At 37.3% G+C, this 25,681-nt stretch overlaps 2 protein-coding genes and 1 non-coding gene across 5 annotated transcripts in view; all 3 read right to left on the bottom strand.

Annotated features, from left to right (window-relative positions):
* The window catches only part of ARL6 (ADP ribosylation factor like GTPase 6), a 36,137-nt gene extending 26,429 nt beyond the window's left edge, over positions 1-9,708 (bottom strand). For both annotated transcript variants that reach the window (XM_066348032.1, XM_066348033.1), the window contains exons 1-2: positions 9,329-9,708; positions 6,194-6,343 (exon numbers count right to left, since the gene is read on the bottom strand). In XM_066348032.1, coding sequence (XP_066204129.1) covers positions 6,194-6,316 — 123 coding nt within the window. In that variant the 5' untranslated portion in view covers positions 6,317-6,343; positions 9,329-9,708. The remainder of the gene's footprint in view (positions 1-6,193; positions 6,344-9,328) is intronic.
* A 1,635-nt stretch (positions 9,709-11,343) lies between these two features.
* On the bottom strand, positions 11,344-11,419 carry TRNAD-AUC (transfer RNA aspartic acid (anticodon AUC)). The gene has a single exon. It is a non-coding gene; the product is annotated as a tRNA-Asp (tRNA).
* Positions 11,420-25,030: 13,611 nt separating this feature from the next.
* The window catches only part of EPHA6 (EPH receptor A6), an 883,820-nt gene continuing 883,169 nt past the window's right edge, over positions 25,031-25,681 (bottom strand). For both annotated transcript variants that reach the window (XM_066348030.1, XM_066348031.1), the window contains one exon: positions 25,031-25,341. In XM_066348030.1, the coding sequence (XP_066204127.1) occupies positions 25,227-25,341 (115 nt within the window). In that variant the 3' untranslated portion in view covers positions 25,031-25,226. The remainder of the gene's footprint in view (positions 25,342-25,681) is intronic.

The following is a 25,681-nucleotide window of genomic DNA, read 5'->3' as shown; positions in this document are numbered from 1 at the left end:
CGTACAGGATGAACAAACGGAGGGAGGGTCTTCAAGGCCGTGGGGGAGAAGTCTTCGTGGGGAAGAGACTGCACGTGGGCAAGAGTACAGCAGACCCACCGCCAAGTCCCACAGGCAAGTAACATGCCTTATCCGGACAACCTAACAAGGTGAGGTCTCCTAACATTTCCACTATCAACACTGTTCCTACTTTTGAATAAAAATTATTCACTTTCTGACCAGACGGCTAGGAGTTACTCTTGACTCTTTTTTTATATTCTCTATATAACCATTCTCTAAGCTTTATTGGTTCCATCTTACTTAGTAATATCATTTCTTGCTTCAAATTACGGTAACAACCTCCTAATTGAAAACACACTATACCTTAGACAAGTTAATTTCTCTAAGCCTTTGTTTTCTCAAACTTTAAATATATTATCCTTAATTCATGAAGCTATCATGCAAGTTAAATAAATTAATGGATGTGAAATCCTCAACAGTGTCTGGTCCATAGTAAATACTCAACAAATAAATGTTCCCTAGCATTAATTACTCTTCACAGATTTTATTCTTGTCCCCAACTTTCTCCATACTCCTAAGTATAACTCAGTTCATCTTGTTTTTCTGTGGACACAGGAGTACAGGAAAAACTGTTGCTTCATATCATACATTCACTTTGCTGGCCTACTTCTGGAAATATAAAATTAAAATGGAAAGACAGGAACTGAAAAGTCACGGGAGCTGGGTCACTTCAGTAGTTACGGTGCTGGTGAGACGGCATTTCCGAGCTGTCCGGGTTCTGCCTTTCTGAGGTTTGTTTATTCGGGGTTTCCTTCCATCTTATGAAGTGCCTGGTATTCTTCCCAAATACGTGTATCTTTCTTTCCGTTGATGTCAGACAGAATTTATTTCCTGCTATTCTGATTTCTGCCTCATATCTTAGAGTTCCTTCATTGAAAACAGACTCTGGAATCAAGAGTCTGTTTTTTTTTTTTAAATTTTATTTATTTAGTTTTAGACAGAGAGGAGATAGAAAGGTAGAGGGGGGTGGGGAGGAGCAGGAAGCATCAACTCCCATATGTGCCTTGACCAGACAACCCCAGGGTTTCGAACCAGCGACCTCAGTGTTCCAGGTTGATGCTTTATTCACTGCGCCACCACAGGTCAGGGAAGTCTCCTAATTTTTACTGTTTAATTTTTAATACCCCATTGTTTTGATTTTAAAGGTCTTTTCATGTACCAATATTGTGATAAAATCATCAGGAAAAATATACCAAGAATAAAAAAGTGAGGAAGTTAAAGATTAAGAAATCTCTGAAAACAGTAGCCTTGTTCGTCTTCAGTGAATTTTAAGACCTTCACATGGCCTCTCCACAACTGCCCAGCTTCACACTAACTCTGTTTCTGGAAAAGCTCCCTTCAACTTGCTGTTTTACTTAACAGGGATAAAATTACTGTATTTCCCCATGTATAAGATGCACCTTTTTTCCCAAAAAAATCTGGGGTCTGAAAACTGGGTGCGTCTTATTCAGAGGTTGTAGATTTTTTTACTTGCATTTCCTGCTTTTTCGCGCTTGTTTTTGCGCTCACTGTTGAAGATAGTGATTTGTCATCAGACACTGAGTATTGACAGTGATGAGGAGTTGTATGAATTTTATGATGCATAGAACGAGTTCAATAACTTTAGGTAACATTTTTTTTTTCAAACTTGGGGCCCCCCTAAATTAAGTTGCATCTTATACATGGGATTGTCTTATACCTGGGGAAATACAGTAATCAACTTTCTATTCTTCCTTTCACTTCTAAAGTTCTAATGGAAGATAATTAGAAAGAAGAAACTCCACAGATTTTGCAGGATAAACAGGATATGTGAGCTGATGCTTCCACATTCAAGTGGGATTCATTTTCCTCTGAAGAGTTCCAAAAATACTCTCCAACATTACTTTTCCTTTGCTCTATCTAGGAACAAATGCACTTTGGTCCTTCTCTAAATTGGGCAGGGAATGGTACAAAGTAAACAAAGAGGACTGGAATTATTACCTAAGTGGGATAGAACACTTAAGGCTGAGAGAGCCAAGGGATAGACCAACATCAATAAGAAGAGAATGAGATTTCTGTGAGACCCTGACAAGATCTTACAGAATTTAAATTCATGGAGGAAAATTTAATAAACAAGTTACCAACTGAATACACAAGATAATTTCAGATTATTTTAAATGCTAAGAATATAAAACTGGATGATGTGATAGAATAAAAGCATTTATGTTGAGAAATAGGAGAAAAATGGGAATTTTAAAAGAAATGTTTTTATAGAGTGTATCTGTAGGATTCTTTTTTTTTGACAGAGACAGAGAGTCAGAGAGAGGGACAGATAGGGACAGACATACAGGCAGGGAGAGAGATGAGAAGCATCAATTTTTTGTTTCGCCACCTTAGGTGCTCATTGATTTCTTTCTCACACGTGTCTCAACCAGGAGCTACAGCAGAGCAAGTTACCCCTTGCTCAAGTCAGTGACCTTGGGCTTCAAGCCAGCAACTTTTGGGCTCAAGCATGCGACCACTAGTCATGTCTATGATCCCATGCTCAAGCCAGTGATCCTGTGCTCAAGCTAGTGAGCCCACACCCAAGCTGGATGAACCCGTGCTCAAGCCAGCGACCCCGTGTTCAAGCTGGTGACCTCAAGTTTTCGAACCTCGGTCCTCTGTGTCTCAGTTTGATGCTCTATCCACTGCGCCACTGCTTGGTTAGGCAAGACCAGATTCTTCAGCAGAATGGTTAAGATAAAATGTACCCACACCTCCCTATTCATCAATTTAGAAAACACCAGCAACCTTAATATATAAATAATAAATAACGTTCGGATACCTTAATATTAAAAACCAGTTTGGGTCCAGGAAATATTTAGTTATTGAAAACCTGATTTTATCCACAAAAAAATATGGAACTACTTTATTGTAAAATAAGATTTGCAATTTCTTTTTTTTTTTTTTTTTGCAGGACATTTCTTATACAGCATTGTTGAATTCTATAATTCACTAATTTACTACAAATAATGTTTCCAATACTAAACTGACAAGAGGCTCTTCTTTGGTTTAGAGGTAGGAGGCAGCCAGGTTACACCCGTACCTGCATGACAGAGATTTGGGGTCTCAGGAAATGCCAGCCACTGGCCTCTTGGCTATTATCACCAAGATTTCTTTTATTTTTAATTTCTTAAAGCAAAACAACTTGACTCTCAGGACTAGAGGTCAGTTGCTGTGAGGAGAAAGGAAAGTTAGTTCTGTAATTCACCAGAGTTAAGAGAGAGACAGGAATGTTGAAAAGCAATAGAAGATTAATGAAAAAGCCTTCGTTACTGGCTGTGTACGCAGATCTTCCTGGGGGAATCTCCCTAATATGAGGCAGGGTCAATAGGTCTTCCATAAGACCAGTCTGAAATGAGAACATCAAAACTATTTCAAGATGACAGGCTGAACACATTCTGCTTTCTTCCTGTTCTGCCCCAGATGTGTAGAAATGACAGAAGAAATTATGAAAAAAATTCCCTAAGAAATAGGAGCAAGTGTCTTCAAAGGATCAACATTATTTATCGAAAAAGCTGTTCCTATCAACATCAAAGATTATTTCTATGGTAATCACCCTGTCTTGGGATAGAAATCATGCTGCTGGGGATGACAGAGGAAGAGACTGTAATTTCTGTTTTGTTCTTTGAATGTTCTTTCTCCTGATTATAATAGGCACTTTGGGGTTGGGGAGCTATTAACTGCAGCTCTGGTTTCAATCACTTTGTACTTATTTGAGACTACTGTTACCAAAAAGAATTACTTTTGAGGCCAGTTGGTATGGGTCTACTGTTTTACCATACATTTGTACATTGTTCTATAAATTCAATTCTGGACCCTATGCAATTAGATAGGATGCTATATCTTCCTCTTGAGGACTGACAACGAAATTTCTTGTAATCACCTAGCTCAGGAGACAGACTCCCACGTATGTCAGCTTTTTAACCTATTTCCTTCCTTACTGGGGAAGAATCTTCCCATTTCCATACAGAAATAACTCCATTAAAATGACATTCCTACTTTCTTTATCTCCCCTCTCCCAATTTATTGGTCTCCACCAGAAAAAAAAAAACGGCTTCTTTGCTCAGTTTGTAAAATGAAACTGAATACCCTTGGTTCCGCCTGTCCGCCCCTCATCTGAGAGCCACATGCTCATCACAAGCATGCATTCTCACCTACTCCTGGCTGTGCAATAAATCGAGAAGAGCTGGATTCTTTCTCTGAGGAGGAACCCTGAAATTTTGGGAGGTGAAGTCTCTATTCAAGAATGTTAGCAAGTCCTCTGACTAGACCAAAACCAACCTCATCAATCAAGTTGATATTTCTTGATATCTGCCTGACTTCAGCATGTATATCTCAACTGATTCCCAACTCACCTGGGGAGCCCCCTTAAAACACCTGTATTACCTTCCAAATCCATTTTCAGCTTCTTACTCAGCTACCTCAAACTAATTCTCACCTGAAAACACACAAGTAGTTAGTTGTTTTTATTTTTTTTATTTTTATTTTTTTATAAAGGTGTTTATTTTTTAAAATTATTTATTTATTTATTTATTCATTTTAGAGGGGGGGAGAGAGAGAGAAAGAGAGAAGGGGGAGGAGCAGGAAGCATCAACTCCCATATGTGCCTTGACCAGGCAAGCCAGGGTTTTGAACCTGCAACCTCAGTGTTTTCAGGTTGACGCTTTATCCACTGTGCCACCACAGGTCAGGCTAGTTAGTTGTTTTTAAATGGAAAACTCACCTATGTAAAAGTAGGGAATAATGACCTGAAGAAAAGAAGCAATGACATTTTCTAAATTCCAAAGTAATTTCTAACTAAACAGAATTAAAACTGAAGGTGTTACAAAAGTCATTGTGCCCAACCTGAGGCGCTTTTTGTAGGTAACACAGTTTATCATTAATTACCATAGGAAGGAGCAATACTTCCCCCTTTTTAGTGATTCCATCATGAAGAGCACCAGCTTTCTAAAGTTTGCCCTGCCTGCACAGTCCGTATTATCTTTTTACTCAACATTTTTCACTGACTAATGTTTTTTACCTAAATAAATGTATTTACAGCTGTAAACGTTAGCTGTCCACCCAATATCCATTTTCCCCTTCTTCCACACTTACAGGAGCCCTGTTATATTTGAAAGCAGTAATATGCGCTACTTCAAAGATCCAGCCTTGCTTACAGCCAGGGGTAGCCAGTGAAATGGAAGCAGGAGCCATTAGTTGGCGGTTCTGGATAAGCTCTTCCAAGGAGGCGTCTTTAGGAAGGAGGCCTATTCCTCTGCCCTGTTCTTTTCTCCTCCCTGCGACTTAGACTACAGATATGATAGTTAGCCAAACTGACCGCGTGGAGATCAAGGAGGAAAACTAGGCACTAGAAACAGCAGAGTACGAAGACGGGAGGAACCTGGTCTCTCCTGACCATGCAGCTGCCCTGCCTGCCCTGGAGTACCTCCTGAGTACTAAGTTAGATGACAGAAAAAGAAGCACCTGTTTTCTTCAGTCTGCTGTTATATGCGTGTTCTTCATATGTAGCACAAACTAGTTTTAACGTATGCATCATATGCTGACTGTGCTAGCTTTATATATTTTTTTATAAAATTTTTCTAGAGCCTTAACTGAAATGCATACTGGCAGCTTATAACCGCTTGCAGCACAGAATAATGCCCTTGAAATAACTGTATATTTCTCATGTATTTTTCAGTTATCAAAACAATATGCTTATACACTTATTAATTAAATGACTTTAAAAGCATCTTGCTTACTACTACTGATATGTATACCACTCTTGGAAAACTGTCTACTTATCCATTGAACCTATAAAAATGATTCCCCTTCCCCTTCATTCTGCTCCTCTGGTAAAGAGAGCACCAACAAAGAAGCAATGCTACCTGGAGGTAAACTTGGCAAACTTGTGAAGATCTTTTGAGGAAAAAAGACATTTGGAAAATATTCCAGGTAAAATAATCCAGATTTACCTAGATACCTGCATAAAATATACTGCAAATTATGGCTGGCTGATACTACTTTAAGGTACTACAATAGTAACAGGATTTCATAATATGATTACATAAAGATATAACAGCAAACAAAAATAATTTTTCATATTAACTTTCTCTAGCAGAAAATACATAAAGCATCTAACAAAGATACTCACATTTGCTGGTTTAAGTTTGTTAATGATAGTTGTTTTGCCACTATTATCCAGCCCAAGGCACAAAACATGAACTTGCCTCTTCTTCAGGCCGAGAAGGCCTGAAAGTCTGTCTAACAATCCCATAATGTGATTCAAATATTTGCACACCAGCTGCAAGTCAGGGGGAAAAAAAAGATCTATCACCTACAGGCATGTTAAGGATGAAAAACAGAGCAGGTACAGCAAAAAATGTAATACTTTAAAGACACAATGATGTGAACACTATGTCAATGTAGCTTTGCACTCAGTAAACAGAGCTTAAGCCGATTACGGGAAAGGAGCCTTAACTGAAATGCGGATTGGCATCTCATAACCCCTTGCAACAAAGGATAATGCCCTTGAAATAACTGTACATCTCGTTGTCATTTTGTAACATATAAGAAGAAAACATGGTTAAACTCAGTATCTTGTGAAGTCCGCCATCTGTGATCCGTGAGAATATCTTCAGCCTTATCCGGAAATCTGGAACGGATGGGTAATGGGATTCCTGCACAGCCAGAGACTTAGAAAGTAGAAGCCGGACCAGAAAAACAGAGAAACTGAGATTTTGGCTACATCAGTTAAACCACTGGCTAAATCTTTTTCTGAAGCCAGCCCCATTTTTGTATTTTGCAAGAATATGAAGTATTAAATATTAAATCTACTGTTTTTGTTTGTTTTCTTGTTTATATCCAGTTTAGGCCGCATTTTCTATCAGTAGGAACAAAGAATTCTAATATATTTATCTTACTTTTCCCTTAGTCCTTATATCTATCTCTATTAAGACATTACACATTCATTTAGGAAGAAGTTTACTTATAATATATACACATGTGCAAACACACACAATTTTATGAAACCTTAATGAATATGTTTTCTTAAACTGTAATTTATCTGAAATAGCCTGTTAAGTATAATTTTAAAACAACTTTAGTATACTAATAAAGAATAAGAAAGTAAATACCAATCTTAGATTTTAATCTAATTTCCTCAAATACTGTTATTGTAAAGTATCTTTAAATCATCCCTGAAATATTTATTTATTAATTCACTGGGGAAAAAACAATCCTTCCAATGCAAACTTAAAAATAAAACTCTATTGGAAATCCAAATAGAAGTATTCTGAAGTAAAAAAAAAATGGCTGATGACATATTGCTCTGTGGTAACTTGTTCATATCCTTCTAAGGTACTGTCAAATTGAGATGTCAAGTGTCCAAATGAAACTTCCCAAGGGTGTTCCCTGTGGGTCCATCACCTCTTTTGTCAGCCCTCAACTGCTGTAGAGACTGCTAGAGCAGTAACTATAATACACCTGTGTTCCAAATCTTTCTATTCCTCTCCGAACCATCATTTTCAAAGTCCTCTCAATATTAACCTCATGTATTTGGTTTATCCTCATCTCCATCTAAGGTTCAGAAGCCTGTCATCTTACAGCTCCTTCAGTGTTTTTATCCCACTCCACCCCAAACAAAGCCATCCCTGGAAGGATGTGAGGCTGCAGCAAGCCACTTGAATGATAAATGGCTTCCAAGACAACTGCATTTGAGAGGAGGCTGCATCATTAATTTTGCTCAGGACCCTTGGGAGATCACTAGGGATACAAATTTCAAAACTGAATTCTAGTAATGTGCGGGAGAGAAAGGAGCAGTGACCCATCATCCAAACATGGGGTCTTATACCAGAGCCACAGCTGCCTTACCCAAGGAACTGGGTGGAGGCAGGTATTCCCTGTGTCCCACCTGAATCGGGTTTTCTCCTTGTACTGGGAATTCAAATTACATTCAATCCATTCCTCTATATTCCAGCTTAAGGACAAGCATTTGTAGAATCAACTTTAAGGTAGCTTTCTGATATTGTAAAACAACCCACACAATTTTAACTCAAAGTAAATCTGCTATAACTCACTTTGTTTATTGTACGAACTATACTGATATAAAGATGTTTTCCATTTTCCATACAATTTTGAACAGATTTTAAAAGTCTGTTATACTTCTCACATCACCCCCCTCTGGGCATCTATTATAGAGTATCCATTGTCAAAAGCTTGATATTGAATATTTATTTTTAATAGAAACTTGGGACTGTGATTTTTTCCATCCTTTCATGGATTATCAAACATCCAATGCTTGTGACATACAATTTAAAGAAGCAGTTAGTTGTTCTAAAAGATGGAATTCCATTTATAAAGTTGCTGTATAAACAACTATCATATGCTTCTATTTCTTAGTAATGATACATTTCTGTAAGTTTACCTTTACATGCATGAAAGGAAAAAAGAAGTAATTCATGCCACTTAACATTTGTTTATCGTGTATTTAGTGCACAGTGGGAGGTACAATTCAAGTTTTCTGCAGCTTCCTAACACTCCGCCATCTTTCTCAACCCTGGCTGCCCAATGGAATCAACTACTGGATTAGCATTTCTGAAGATGCAATCAGGGCATCTGCATTTTAAAAAGCCACTCCGTGTTTCGGTGTATAGCCCCTGTTGAGAACAAGCGGCTTTCAGAATACATTCCAAACTTTCATGATAGCTTTTACGGTTATCCACAAGTTGGCTGCAATCTGCCTTTCAGTTTTTTGTATCTTCCTCTTTTCCCCTCTCTGCACACCAGCTAATCCAATTCTCCTGGCTGTTGTCCGAGAAACTACTTCCTAAAGGATCACCTGTTGCCAGTAAAATACTGAAGAATTAGTGTTTTCTCCACAGTTAAGAACTTGGAAGATAAACTGCAGAAATAGTGGTCAGGCAAAGAAAACAACACTGAGTTGTACTCTGTGAATTGTAAAGACGTTTCTAGAGTGAATTATAGCACTCTAACCCAAATAAACATTTTTATTCGCCTTTCAGTTTTTGATGATGGCATTTCAATCACGTGTCCCAGACACAAAATAAAAACGCCCAAGTGGGTAGTGCTAACACCAAACAGAAATTCGCCCGAACCAACGAGTTCTCTGGGGTCCCTAGTACTCACCGCATAAATCTACTTCTCCTTTTCGACCTCTCACACATTGAAATAACTATACGGAGGAAAAATGAGGGGAGAAAGCAACTCTGAAACGGGCGGGGGAGGTTGGAGGGGCCGCCGGCTACAGAGGCTGTAGGACGGGCAGTACCTGGTCTCCGCGGTGGGCTCTGCGGGCCTAGGAGCTGGTGAGGGGCTCCGCTCGCAGCCGGCTCCGGGATGCGACCCCGGCACGGCGTCCCCCAGCCCGGTCCTCGCCGTCCCGCGGCAGGAGGGACCACGGCCCCGGGCCGAGCCGCCTCCGCAAGTTGGGCGTCAGCCGGGGCGTCAGTCAATAGGCAGGCGCCCGGGCGCGTCGCGTTGCCCCGGCAACTGGAGGTTCTCCGGGCCCCAAAGCCACACTGCCTCCGCGGTCATAGCAAGTCAGCCGCCGTCGTCTAGGTTGACGGACAGACGAGCTCCCGAAGAGGCCACACGGAGAACGACTCGAGAAGATGTGAGCCCAGGGGCCGCGTGAACTGCCGCCTCCTGGCGAGGGTCGTGCAGCCCCGCTGGAGCATGATGGGAGTTGTAGGCGCGCGCACGGCCTGCTGGGAAGCGTTTCTCAGCCCCGTCTCCTCGCGTCTGAGCGTGGCAGCAGCTCCCAGGGGTGAGGGGTGGGGGGTGGGGGGCGCCCGGGACGCGGCGGGACCTCTGCGTCGTTGCCAGGCGCCGGCGCGGCGTAGTGGTAACGACGATGCTCCCTGGGGTCATCGCACCACCCGCCTCTGGCTCCCGGGGAGACCTGAGGGCCCGGAGTCCTGGCGGAGGAGAGCTGTTACTGGAGGCAGGGAGAGGGCACAAACTCACAGGCTGATCTCCTGCCGAGCTTCCTGCGAGACGTCATCTCCTGTGAGGGGGTTACCGTCCCTCCAGTCTCAGTTCTTCAAGTTAGCTACCTTCTTGACACTGGGATTTTACAGTAACAAATGACCCTCCAATTGGAAATAGCATTTTGACACACACACTTTTCCACATTTTTATTCCCACACTTTCCAACGTTGGGACGATGCAATGATTTTTAAAGATCTAGGATAATATTTTTTTTTTCGTCCAAACTTTCTATCTTCCTGTACCTACCAGTTCACCCCCAATAAATGGCATTTATGACTTCAACGTTCTTCAAAGAGTGTTTGTTTCTTATTTACCTTGTTATTCTTAGTTTAGGATTGATCCCCCCTCCAACTATCCACTGTGGTTTACCACCCTGCCTGTTCTTTGGTTTAGTAATTTGGCCTATTTAAATGGAGGGTGATAAAAGAGACTAGAAGGAATTACACAAAGGTAATGACGAGGATAAAGGGCGGGGGAGGGTTGTACGTTTATAATTATGGGCTTTTTCTTTTATTACTTTTACAAATTTTCAAATGGGGTTGTTATTTTTACAGTGGAAAAAAATGTTGTTCTGGCTAGTGACTGTTGAAAGACAAAAACTAACAAAAACCAAAACCGTTATATATGTAGTCACTTCACCAAAAGAATTTATAAATGTCCTCTTAGTAATGGAGTGTCCATTTATATGTTTTTTTTCCTTATCCTGTGGCCTTAAGCCAGGGGTCGGGAACCTTTTTGGCTGAGAGAGCCATGAACGCCACATATTTTAAAATGTAATTTTGTGAGAGCCATACAACCACCCGTGTACGTTAAGCATTATCCAATAAAAATATGGTGTTGTCCTAGAGGACAGCTGTGATTGGCTCCAGCCACTCGCAACCATGAACATGAGCAGTAGGAAATGAATGGATTGTAATACATGAGAATGTTTTATATTTTTAACATTATTATTATTTTTTTCTTTTTTCTTTTTTTTTTTTTTTTTGCATATTTCTGAAGCTGGAAACAGGGAGAGACAGTCAGACAGACTCCCGCATGCGCCCGACCGGGATCCACCCGGCACGCCCACCATGGGGTGACGCTCTGCCCACCAGGGGGCGATGCTCTGCCCCTCCTGGGCGTCGCCATGTTGCGACCAGAGCCACTCTAGCGCCTGGGGCAGAGGCCACAGAGCCATCCCCAGCGCCTGGGCCATCTTTGCTCCAATGGAGCCTTGGCTGCAGGAGGGGAAGAGAGAGACAGAGAGGAAGGCGCGGCGGAGGGGTGGAGAAGCAAATGGGCGCTTCTCCTGTGTGCCCTGGCCGGGAATTGAACCCGGGTCCTCCGCACGATAGGCCGACGCTCTACCGCTGAGCCAACCGGCCAGGGCAACATTATTATTTTTTATTAAAGATTTGTCTGCGAGCCAGATGCAGCCATCAAAAGCCACATCTGGCTCGCGAGCCATAGGTTCCCGACCCCTGCTAAGCCTACTAACCTTTCATCATGTTTTAGTTTTCCTCACCTTCAGTAAGACACTATTTGTCACATCTGGTGGTTTTGAAGAAAAAATAGGTAACAGAAGTATGTATGTTTGGCACACAGTAGGTGTTCAAGAAATAATTTCCTGTCTTCTAATGTTCTGAAATTTTTATTTATATGGTTAGGAATTTTTAAATGTGGTTTTAAAACGTCTGGCTCTGTGTATCTGGGCATTACTACTTACCTTGATAAGAGATGGAAGCTAATTTGTTTACAGCCATAATTCGACATATATTTTTTTTCTTTCTTTTTTCTTTCTTTTTTTTTTTTCTTAGAGCTAGGCACAAATCTTAAGTTTTAGAAAACTTTAGTGAACATACTTAATTTTTCCTGTTTGGAGTTGATATAATTTGCTCCTAAATTGAGTTTTATTTTTCGTTAGTACAAAACATTTGGTGAAAACTATTGATAGAAATATAATGGAGAGATTGAATATCTAACATTTCAGTAAATTTAGGCAGATATGTAATTATTTTACCCAAAAAAATTTAGCTAAGTAAAGCAATAAGTGTAGTTGATATGGTGGGTTATAATTATTAGAGATGAAATCGCCACAATCTACTCAATCTAGAAAAAGCCAGGCCCTGGCCGGTTGGCTCAGCGGTAGAGCGTCGGCCTGGCGTGCATGAGTCCCGGGTTCGATTCCCGGCCAGGGCACACAGGAGAAGCGCCCATTTGCTTCTCCACCCCTCCCCCTCTCCTTCCTCTCTGTGTCTCTCTTCCCCTCCCGCAGCGAGGCTCCATTGGAGCAAAGATGGCCCGGGTGCTGGGGATGGCTCTGTGGCCTCTGCCTCAGGCGCTAGAATGGCTCTGGACGCAACAGAACGACACCCCAGAGGGGCAAAGCATCGCCCCCTGGTGGGCATGCCGGGTGGATCCCGGTCGGGCGCATGCGGGAGTCTGTCTGACTGCCTCCCTGTTTCCAGCTTTGGAAAAATGAAAAAAAAAAAAAAAAAAAAAGAAAAAGAAAAAGCCAGCTTTGAAAATATCAACTTAAAATAAATATTTCATATGTTGAATCTATTGTTTTGGTGCTTTACCAACTAAAGCAGCTCTCAAGAATACACTCAAAGCTCAGCAGAAAAATTGTTCAAAGTAAATTAATTTGGCTGTCTTCATTTTATTATAAGATTAAGCAGCTTTAAAAATGGTATGTGAATTTCTGAAGGCTACATAAGATGCCTGTATCAGGGAACAAAGTTCCAGGTGCTTTACTACCTATTAAATTTCCTACTGGCTTTTGGAACTGTAGTAGAAGAATTATAAAAGAGGTAAGAATGACAGATGATGAATACAGCACTATTCTGGTTAATTCAGGATATTTTTTATGTATTTTCCTACCAGAAGCTTTAAAAATAATGTAGAAAATCCCTGATTTGTAATTTATTGGAAATTTTTGGAATGAATGTTGATGGTCTAAAGCTGTTTGACCAGTTAGACATTATCTGGTGTATCTTTTGGTTATCTGTAATGTGTATACAGTAGTGCCTCTGCACTGATTAATTTACTTGAATCTCACAAAACATTTTGCACATATAAAATACGTACCAATTATTTATACGGATTTGTGATTTTTGTCTTGACCTTAATATCATTTTGAAGAATTACTCCTATGAGTTTGTATCCAGAATTACGAATGGATCTAAAGAGCATCTAGAGTTAATAAACATTTAAAAAATAAATTATATTAATTATACATCAATACAATACAAAAAAAAAGTCACAAATTTAACCACCAGAACTGTAACTTTTATTTGCTTATATATATTTTAATAAACAGGCTTACTCCATCTGTAAGACCCTGATAATGCCTCTTAGGAAATCATAGAAAAATAAAATACAATAATAATTTGTACTTTGTACAAAAATCGTAGTATGTTGCTCAGCAGGTAGTCTTGCTAAACACCATATTCTTTCAGCAAGTAGATGACATATGTAATGCAATACACCACAAAAATCCCTCACAGAGAGCTAGCTAGCATTCTATAACACTATTGACTTATAAGCATGCCAGCACATGAAAATTTACATGGGACATCATAATATTACAGTAGATTTGTATAAGATGAAAACAATGCCACTTTCAATAAGTATGGACTACTTCACTCTTATAGTAAAGTAGACAGTAGGTAGGATTGCAGTTCTATTGCTAACACCCTTTTACTGTATTTATCTCTCTACTATGTTGTGATACAACCAAAAAGGGAACATAGGCCGTAAGGAACCTGAGTGGAAGGCATACATAGAGCTCTAAATAGTGATGTAATACCAAAAAGAATAAAAACCAATACAGTGCTGCAGTTCTTTCTTCTCATAAACAGATCCTTTCCTCCCTTTTGCAAGAGCAGATGGGTGCAGTGCTAAATCTGTAACTAGTGATATTTGGTGATAAATAAATTTATGACAGGTAACAAAGAGATTTTGAAAATCGCTTTTATACTTCTAAGAAGGAAAAATGTTTTCAGCTGCAGTTATTTATTAGTCAAATATTGCTCTACGAGGGATTAAATGTCTTAACTTAGATGTTATCTAGGTATTTTGTATAAACGTACTATTCAGTATTAATACACATTTTAGGATTTGTGATATAAATATTTTTAGAACTATTTTTGAATACACTGCAGCTGTCAACATCTACCATTTAATCCTTGAAATGGCCGTTTATTAAATGTTTCATCAAATACATATTTATATGTACACATATCTTTATATATTGGGCTATGCTAAAACAGCAGGAAAAAATTGGAGAGCAGTCTTATTCCATTGTTCACAATAGAATTTTACAATAAATTCAAAGAATAAATATGCACCTGTAAATTCCAACACGGTCAATTACATACAGCCTCTCCAGAAAGGAAGCTCCGTGCACAAAGAAAAGATCACTTATCCTTCCTACGGACCGCAGGGCACTGTAACAGAACCACCATACTGCCTATTTGTTCTTCCTAAATGACAGATAGCATGGATAATTTTCATGTCATGTAAAAACAATCAAAAGGTATTGTTTTAATAAACAATTCGAGCCTGTCTTTTTCCTTTTTTTAAAATTCAGATGGGGTCTCAAAGCCTCCAAAAGAGTGTTTAAGAAACGGACAGCTTGAGTATACAATACACATCTTTCAGGATTAAACTAATTTTAATTGTCATAGGCTTTCAATGATAACAGAATGGTTAGAAAATATTCCTGCCTTTTACTCTATAATAGACAAAATAAATAAATAAAAAACATGAGAAGGATCTATGGCATTAAGAAGTCCTCACTTCGTTGCTACAAGTGGGAGAGAAGACTGTTAGGAGAGTCCTTGGAAAGCACAGAGTTTAGTTTCAGGTCTTTAAAATAAGATATCTCAAAAATATTTAGTGAAAATGGCTTTAAAACATTTATATCGAAATAGGTCTTTTTTTTTTACGATGCTGTATAACAAATATTCATTGACTATGTATGCGATATACATGGATATATGTATGTGTGTGTACATATATATCTATATATATATTCATATATATTTACTTTCTCCCTTTCCAAATACTTACATCTTTCTCCTCTCCCATCCCCATGTTGACTTTTATCTCCGCTTGGTAAAATAAAACTACTCACACAGCAACATCCTTACTTTTCTATCACAAATCTATGGAACTATCTTGCATGTTACACACACTGCCTTCCCTCCCACTGCAGTTCTATGAGTCCTCTATCAAAAACTACCCTCCCTACTTATGCTATGAATTCTAACCCTTCTCCCTTTCAAGGCTTTTTCTGTAATTATATTCTCTCTTGCATGATCAGTGTTCCCCTTTCTACCACATCATTCTCAATATATACATATGCTCTAGCCTGCTTTCTCTGAAAACATACACATGAATCCAAATCTTCTCTTGAACCCGTAAGTCCCTTCAGCTACGGCCCTATTTATCTTGCTTTCTTTACAGTCAAACTTTTGAAAAGTTGTTTATGGTACAGACTCCACTTTCTTTCTGAAAATATCTCTTAATACCTTCAATCAGGCTTTGACTTTACTACTTCTTAAAGACTGCCCTTCTCAAGGTCTTGAATAACTTCCATGTTGCCAAGTTCAATGGCCATTTCTTTGTTGTAATCTTGGCTTCTTAAGAGCATTTAATCCAGATGACCAATTGCATTTGTTTCTTCTCCACCTTACCTTACACTTCTCAATGTCCTCTATTGGTTTCTAATTCTCTGTCTAACTTTTAAACATTGGAATGCCCTAGATATTAATTGAAGCCTCCTTCTCTATTTCACAGCCTTTTCCTAGGTGATTTCAAAACTTTACATACCATGTACGTACTGATGACTTCTAAATATTGACGCTAGCCCTGACTGATCTTGAAACTCATATACGTACACCTGTCTACCTGACCTCTCCATCTGCACGTCTTAGGCTTTTATGTGTCTAAAACAAAACTCTTGATATTTCCCTCCACACCTGCTTCTCCTGCACCACAATTGACTCAGTTTCTTATTCTTCCAATGCAGAATTTATCTTTGATTTTTTCTCTCTTTTTTCATTACTCACACCCAATCCATTATGAGCAAGCCCTGTTTTCAAACATACCCCAATCCATCCACTTCTCTCCATCTTCTCTACTTGTACTTTAACAAAAGCCACTGTTACTATTTATTTTTGCTGGAACGATTGCAATTGCCTCATAGATGTCCTTTGACTCCATTTAAGTTTTGCCTCTGTCTGCTGTACCGTGCACCAAGCACACTGTTCTCTCAATCACTCCAAGCTCCCACGCACGAAATTATTCCTGCTGCGTGGAATGCTCTTCCCACAGATATCCTCATGACAGGTTTGTCATGCTTTTCAGATATCAGCTTAAATGTCACACCCTCAGAGAAGATTTCCCTGACCACTTAATATAAAGAAGCTACAGTCATCATCATCAGCATAACAGGTACCACTATTTATTGTGTGTCTTTACCATTAGAAGGTCAGTTTTATGAAATGAGGTCTTTTGCTTGCTTGGTCCCCCTGTAATGTCAGTATTTTGGAACAGGGCACTGATACATGAAAATGTTCAATAAACATTATTTAATGAATGGACTAATAGATAAAGATATTTCTAAAACAAATCAGTATATATATGTATGCTCTGTCCATCTGGGGCCATTGCTGCTCCATTGCAACTGGAGCCATTTTTTTTTACTGCCTGGGGCCATGGAGCCATCCTCAGCGTCTAGGGCCAATTTGAGTCAATCGAGCCTTGGCTGTGGGAGGGGAATAGAGAGAGGTGTGGAAGGGTGGAGAAGCAGATGGTCACTTCTCCTGTGTGCCCTGACTGGGAATCCGAACCTGGGACTTCTACACGCTGGGCTGACGCTCTACCATTGAGCAAACCAGCCAGGGCCATAAAGTGGCGCTTTTAAAAAAACATTTAGAACAACTGAAAAGTGAAGGCAATCTCCTTGAAAGATAACAAACACTTAGAGATCATAAGATACAACATAAAACAATATATTTGCACCATATTTTTAAACATTTAAGACTAGTGTAAAAAATATGTAACTGCATAAAACATAAACTGAGTCTAAAAAACTACCCTTTCAATTCAATTATTTAAATCTGCATATTATATATACTTACTGCTTTATATTTAATAAAGTAGAAGAAAAAACTTAATTTTTAATGGAAGTGACATATTAATATGTATAAAATGCTTTGACAGTTCAATATTGAATATATTTTTTTTGGTAAAGTTTTTGATTATATATATCTTAAAATGAAAAGAACTAGTATTATGGAAATATTAATAATTGTGCTCATTTGGTCTATTGTTACAATAAAAAATATTAAAGTACTTTTGATATTTTGGTAATATTCCTTTTTAATTTTATACATCAATATATTTTTTAACAAATAATAGTGGACTTAGTTGTTTTAGAAATTCACATCCTCAAAATGCATTTTAGTTTCAAAATGACCAGTTATGGTAAAATAATTTTCAGTCACTCCTTTTAATAGTGTTTTTGCTTATTAATAGTTTTAACATAAACTCCTCTTCATATTACCTTTCATCTTTTCTTCAATTTTAATGGGACTTGGTCTCTTTTCATGTTCTGCATTCATGCTCTGCCTCTGATATTTTAAAAATAAAGTTATTGTAGAAGGTACAACTAACATTTTAGAAAACATAGATGGTTAATTAGCAATTATTTCTTCAAAATTCAAGGTTATGTGGTTTAAGTTTGCACTGCATATAAAATGAAGCCAAACTATAGTTTGTAAAAAATATCCAAAGAAATTTATATCCTATAGTTATTCAAATTTCCAGTGATACAATCTAAGATAATGATTAACAAAATGATTAATAATGTATTAGAAATAAAGCACATATAGTAACATTTGAGATCATTTTCATATTTGTTAGGTCTGCTCAGGTGTTGTGCCTCTTCCTCCCTAAAAGCTCCTGGTTCACATTTTGATTTTTTTCTCTTGATGACCTAAAAAAAACCCTGTAATTATATCAGAACTGCACATTTGTAAGAAAAAAATTTTTTTTTGCATAGTATAGCTATATTATTGTAATATTTGCTGAATACATATATATGGCATTGGAAGAAACATCACATTAAAGTAGATTAAAAATTTCAGTGACATTTATGCACATTAAACCTTATTTTCCAAGCAGTGCACAAATTTTAAAAAGCCCCTATTATTTTTATTATTATATTGTCCACAATATTTAGTATTGTTTTAAAGGCGCTTTTTAATATATGTAATAATAGCTTGAGAACGGATTTTCAAACAAGTTAGATTTAACAATGCTAACATCAATCACATAAACCAAGAACACAGTGCATTCAGGTACAAGTTAGCAAAGTAGAGGCCAATGATTTTATTATAGAAACTTGCAAAGACCACAATTTTAAGCAGATTTATTTTAAAGAAAAAAATAATGTGTGGCAATAAATAAAGCATGTCCAATGGAAGAAAAACATTACAACTAAATGTTGAGAAGAGAATTTATTCTCAAAGCAATAGAAGAGGACATTTTAAATGAGGGAAAACCAGTTTGATGATTTCGCACTATTCATTCCATCTGTCATGATTTTGAACAGTTAAATGATATTTGGTCTTTCCAGAACAGAGGGAGATTATGTCTGTTCTAAGGATGATGCTCTATAAATTTGCATAGAGGTGTTCATATCAAAATTGGTTATTGGGTAAGCTCACATTTAACTTATGAAAGCAAGGATATCTATCTTCAAAGTTAATAATGCCTAAATATAAAATTTGAATGAGATATATGAAAAATGAAGTTTCGCGTGCCCTTGAGATTTCTTTGTAATAACATATGATTTTGGAATAAAGATAGTTCTCCCCTCAATAAAGCTAATGAGATGGAGACTCTGAGGCTGACAAAACAGGAACCCTGAAACAGGCTGGCCCCCTTTTATTATTTCAGAGAACACTTTAAAGCCATATCTCAGCTGTTCTGATTTATCGTTTGAGTTGATCATTTACCTTAAAGTCATTTTATTATGACGAAGACAGCCAGAGCTTGCAAATAATGGAGAAACCTGGTTAAGGACAGAGCTTTACTTGACCAAGTTTTGCTAATTCTGATACTTTTCTAATATACAACTCCCAGGTAATATTGTGAATATGTAATTTATTTTCTAATCTAATGTAGAAACCAAATCTTTATATTACATCTAAGAGCTATTTTTCATTCTCATCTGTCAGGTACTTCTTTTCTAAAAGTGGTAGAATTCTTTATGATTTTACCTTTTAAAGGAAACAAAGCAAAAGTTCTCTTAATTAAAAGCTCTCTTAGGGATTTAATACTCCAATTAACCAGTGCAGAAATTCAAGCAAGAGCCTTCCTTGGTTTTGTTCAAAAAGAGCTTTGCTTTCAGTAGCAAAGTATAAAACCATAATAAAATGCTGGGGACTTGGTATCATTTAAGAGATACACAAAACTTTGTATTTGCCAGATTCTTTTTCCAAAAAGTTGAAGTTTATTCTGTTATTAGTTCTTTACTATTGTTAGCATATGAAAAATTTTCTTTTAATAGTTTTATTTTTCAACACTAATTTTGAATCAATACTGATAAGCTAAAGGTAGACTTTCTAATCTTAAATATTAAATATTCTTAAATATTAAAAAAGCAGATGTCAATAAAAACTCACTCTTTTGAATTAGGAGTAAAGAACCCATATCTTCCAATTAAGATGTAAATATCCTTTTTAAAAATTTGATGTAAACCCATCACTAATTTGAAATTTGAATTATTAGTTAAAAGAGAATTAACTAGAACTACTTACTGATGACTTGTATTTTATGGATCTTTTGATCTGTCCCCCCAGAAAACATAAATATCCTGTCATCCCCTTATAACATTAAGTAATTTTTTCATCCTAAGAAATCTTTAAAATACCTAATCATTTTTTTTTTAAAGGCAACAGTAAGAGAAAGATGGGTATTTACTTTCTGAATAAAGATTTTTTATGTTCCTTTACTTCTCCTAGTAATTAATATGTTGGCTCTAGTCATGACTAATCATATCTTTCCCTGGTTAAATGTATCCTGTTTGAAAGAATTTTATGCAACCATTTCAGGTTCATTCTTATTACTATATTTTCTAAGACCAGTGAATTGGCTTAGGCAAGAGATGATTCGAGAATTGTTTTTAAAAAGTGGCCAATGTATTCTAATTAGAAGCAACTTTGAGGTCGTGAGTGTACACATGAACTGGAAAATTTGCCACAGGACAAGAAAAAAAGTGTGACGCCAGAGGAGGATATACTGTTACCAGAGAGATGGTCTTGGAGAACGCACCAAGCATGCTGCCCTCTGCCGGAGGAAGTGCGGAGTGTTCTATAAGAATCTAAAGTGCAAATGATTTCTTTTCGGAGGGGTTGCAAACCCAATCACACTGGACAGACGGAGTTTTACTTATTTATTTAATATATTTTTCTAGGGTAAGAACTAACCCCTAGTGACATGACAGTCACAGCAAACATAGAAATTGGGCTCTAGCCTCTAGATTTTAAGCTTAAGAATTACTTGAAAGTAAAGACTGTATAACCAAACTCATCCTTGCCGTAAAATTTATTTTTTTATTTTTTTATTTTTCTGAAGCTGGAAACGGGGAGAGACAGACAGACTCCCGCATGCGCCCGACCGGGATCCACCCGGCACGCCCACCAGGGGCGATGCTCTGCCCACCAGGGGCGATGCTCTGCCCACCAGGGGGCGATGCTCTGCCCCTCTGGGGGTCGCTCTGCCGCGACCAGAGCCACTCTAGCGCCTGGGGCAGAGGCCAAGGAGCCATCCCCAGCGCCGGGCCATCTTTGCTCCAATGGAGCCTTGGCTTCAGGAGGGGAAGAAAGAGACAGAGAGGAAGGGGAGGGGGTGGAGAAGCAAATGGGCGCTTCTCCTATGTGCCCTGGCCGGGAATCGAACCCGGGTCCCCTGCACGCCAGGCCGACGCTCTACCGCTGAGCCAACCGGCCAGGACTTTGCCGTAAAATTTTATGGGTGTAGGAGACACGTCTTAGACATTTGCTAAATTGAACTAAATAAAGTTTATACCGCCTTTAACGAACATTATAAAGACTGAAAATTTGTTGAAAATGTTGGTCATCAAACCCAAAAGTTAGGTGACTTCAGTGCCTGGTATCATAATGGAAGAATATGATCAATTTGATCCTACTGGATCCTCTACTTTTTGAAGTATCCAAAAGAAAAATTAGTGAAATATTTTTGAATCGAACATGAAGTAATATAAGTCTCTAACTTAATGAAATTTGAGGTTGGAAAAGTTAAGGTGATCTTACTAAAAGAAGTGCTAGATCTATTGATAATTCTAATCTCTTTGTTATATAAAGACATACACCAACTATGAGATAACAGTTTTTAGTTTTTAAATTACTAATTTCTTTTGAATTAATAATATATTTCCTTAGCTAAAAGCTATAGAAAAAGATCATCATCATCCATTTTGAAATTACTTTCCAAACCACTTAATTTTCAGTTAATGTAAAGCAAGAAATCATGTTTTGTGAGTGCAAATATTCCCAGTTATGTGGTAGGACCCAAAATATTAAAGTATGATGTTTGCAACATTTCTTTCTTCCCTCCACCGGTAGCATCTTTTATGGAGATCTGTAAGATCTTTCTGGATTTTCTGGGCTACCTTTCTTTTGCTGATAGGGGTAAGAGGTGGGGTGATAGGAACTGAGAAATGAAAAAGAGGGGGTGGAGGAATAAAGAGAGAACAGGGGTGGAGAAAAGAAGGTTTAGAAAAATCAATAAAGTAATAGAAAGACGATACCTAGTATTTGTGAAAATTTTGAGATAAGAGATTTAACCAGCTTATTTACCGAGTAGAAATTTGGTAGGGAAAGAAATAAAAATAAATTTTTAAAGAAATGAAGTTGAGAAATTGATAATGTAATTCATGCTTCACAATCTCTTCAGAGGAATTTCTGTAATGACTACTTTTCAAGGATTGGATTTGGATTTGTTTTCCAGTCATGGACTGACACAGGCCTTAAAATTGTAGCTGTGAGTGTGTTTTATTCACATGACAGTTAAATAGATTTTCAAGAGTAGTTCAGAGTGAAATATGAGAAATCTTCTTATGGAATGCATAAGTTACGTATCACCAGTTATAAGGAAACAGCTCAAAAATGCTATAATTCTCAATTCTTCTTAAGCTAAGAGCTCTGCAATTTCTGATTACTTTTTTAATTTGATGATTTACATACCTAATCTTGATTGTGCATTGACTGGAAATTGACCACCCAGAAAAGAAGATGAAAATGGTTTCTTCAACTGTTTGATTTTCAAAAGCCAAAAAGTCCCTCAGTAGTACAGGTTAGAAAATTTAAAATAATGCAGATATATGAATATATATGCATATTTTAGTTATCAAAGATTATTCCTGAAGGCTTGTGACCTATGGAAGTTACTAATTTTCTTCCTCTAATTAAGTTCTATGCTTATGCATATCAAAGTTTTAATTACTGAATATGTACACCAGTAAATCTCAAAATATTTCAGGTAAAATTTTCAAATGAATTTGGTAATTTATGAAATGTTAATATTCCTGGATATTGTGATACCCTTGGAACCATGGAATCCGTGATTGATAGGCAGTAAAGAAATAGATATCCTTATTTTTTAATGTTTCAGTTTAATATTGAACATATATTTCAACTTTGCGCTGACCATAATGAGATTCAAAATTACACACTTAGGATTATCATGCTTACAGTTCTGGAAAGTGTAAATGTAATTTTAGAGAAATTTGAAAGAGGATTTGGGTTAAGAGACAAGGTAAAAAGACAGTTTATAGAACTAAACATAGATGTTAGTAAAGAAAAGAAAAAGGATAATTTAACCAGATATAGGCGAGAACTGTACTTTTTTAAAGAAGAAATTTCTTAACAGAGAACTTCAATATGGCAAACACTGAATGCTCACCCCAAAGAAATTTAAATATTTCATCAAAAGTATACAGATGTTGCTGACAGGGTCCAATGGAAGACCATAATTATTCTATTCCTTATTTTTCTAAATATATTTTTATTGTATTATAAAAATAAATATATATGGTTAATAAATTTAATCTGCTTTACATCTGTTGTTTGTTATTATTTAATATATATTTGAAGACAGGTAAATATGGATATTTTATATTTCCTCTAAATGTATTCAGATTTGTGTGAATGCATCAAGCAAACTGCAGATAGTCTATGAGTGATGCACAACCATGCAGGTGGCGGCTGCGAAATGCTGCTATTTTTGACACACTTACTTAAAAAGTGATGGATATCCCACTTTTTTCTTTTTTAGTATACTTCAAGGAATATTTTAAAGACTCTTTCTTTTGTTCTACACATTTTTTCTTTTTGAAATAAGAAAAATTAAGCTGTGGTAGGCAAAAATCAGAAGACAAATCAGCAAGAAAATAAATATGTGCAAAGATATAGTAATGGAACAATAACCAAATCTGAAAAAAAGAAAAAAAAAGAAAAGAAACAGAGAGTCTCTTTTAATAGCAAGAAAGCTACTTTCACACACACACACAAATGTAATTTAAGTATGAATTTGAGAATGTGGGTAAGCACCTTTATTTCTGAGATCAAGTAAACACTGACTTAGGAAATCAGCATCTTTAGACGACCTGGCCTTTTAATTTTTCTCCTTTGACACATTCTTCCTACTCTCACACTTAGCATGGGCGGTTTTCTTTTTCTTTTTTTTTTTTTACTTTCACAAGGAACAGCTGATTTCATCATTCAATTTGTTCATTATACGGCACTATTTTGATAAGCTGATTGTTTGATACAATAAAAAATATATTTGCCTTTTTCACTGCCTCCGAGAAGATTATGACAACAGCATACCTTAGCTGTGTTCATGTTTTTATGTTACAATGAACCCAGGGTGACACAAAATTCATATGTGCTCACGTGTTAGAGCTGTCTGTGTCCTCTCTGGAGTATGCAATGGCGTACCTGTCTCTCGGCAGGTTTGGGAAACAGCTCAGCATGTTCATGTAACTTATTTTTATGAATAAGACAAAAATTCTTAGACTTCCAAAATGCAGTGATATCGGACAGTGAGCTATAGATGTGTATTTTGTCAGGCCACCATATGACTATTATAAAATTCTGTTTAAATTAATCTTTTTTCCATTAAACCCAAAGCTATAATCTTAGATTTTTTTATTCCAGCAATTCTATTGAGAATAACTAATTTTATCAGTGCTTTGATCATTACTTTTGAAAACTTATGAAGAAGAGCCGAGGGAACAGTCAAGTTTGTATTCTGTACTTCACTTCGTGAAAGCCTTTAGAGCAACGGACCTCACGATCTTTCTAGGGGTGATGTTTATAAGGTAGTGGAGAAATGCACGATAGCACTATAGTTTATAAAAAATTAGAGGGGAAAAGCCTCTAAACTACCACCTACTATGAAATATGAGGGGCATTATCAAGTTTATTTTAAAAAAATAGACAAACCGCCAGCCTTAGAAGATTTGAAAGCACAGTATGATTCTCTTTTTTTTCCTCCCCAACAACCTTCTTCTCACCACAGCCACATCTGACAGGAATTCACTACATGAAAACATTGCTCGTTTTTGTAAATCTAACATCAGACGTCAACAGTTAAACCATTATAAAATAAAGTACCTGTATGACCCACAGAATTAAATAGAATTATCTAACAAATAAATGTGCATGTCAGTTTGGAAGCTACTAGATCACAAAGCATGAAAATAAGGTCAACTATTTCTTTCTCATCTACCTTCAAACTCTAAATACATCATTAAGTAAACCACACACTGGCGCAAATTCCTTTCCGTTAAGTCCCTGAATACTTCCCGAATACTGTTACACCAAGTTACACGTCCATGCTGAGTTATTTACCCTTGGTGTAGCGACAATCTGCAGGGGGCCAAGCTTTTAGTTGCAGGTTATTCAGAGAGGAGCTATGAAGCATGGTTTTAAAATCCAGGCTGGAAGCATAAACAAAAGATGTGTGTCCCATAGTTGAAATAGGAGACTGCAGTTTGTGAAATGATGTTTGGAGAGTCAGAAGAGAGGGTAGTAGAGAGGGTATCTTTCGGTATAGAAATGCTGAGGCACAGAACACCGGCGCTTGTCGCACTTTCATACATGAAATCCTTTCTCCTGTATGTGCATCATGTGTAAACGTAACGTCTGTATACTGCTGACTATTCGTCTCTGGTGTCCAATGAGAACGACTCCAATTCTTCTAATGTCACTGAGATAGACAGACAGACAGACAGATAGAGAAGGCAGGGAAGGAAGGAAAGAGAGAGAATATAAATCGGAGATACAAATGAACATTAAGAGTGTGTTACTTTCTTATTCTCTCTGGTGCCAGAGAATACATCAAATTAACTTCAAATTTAAGGGTACAAGGAAAATTTCAAATTCGGACACATATGTAATACTCAGACATTTCATAGGCACAAAGATAATATAATTTAGGCAATTATATACATTTTCAACAGTGTTAGCAAAATTCTATGTAGGGTAGAATATATAATGTGGAATTCCTTTGAATTTTCAGGGTCTTTCATTAACCTGATAAAGAATGC

This window comes from Saccopteryx leptura, chromosome 8 (genome assembly GCF_036850995.1).
Source record: "Saccopteryx leptura isolate mSacLep1 chromosome 8, mSacLep1_pri_phased_curated, whole genome shotgun sequence".
Lineage (NCBI taxonomy): Eukaryota > Metazoa > Chordata > Mammalia > Chiroptera > Emballonuridae > Saccopteryx > Saccopteryx leptura.
Note: the sequence above shows the minus strand (reverse complement) of the source record. Positions and strands in the feature narration are given on the sequence as shown.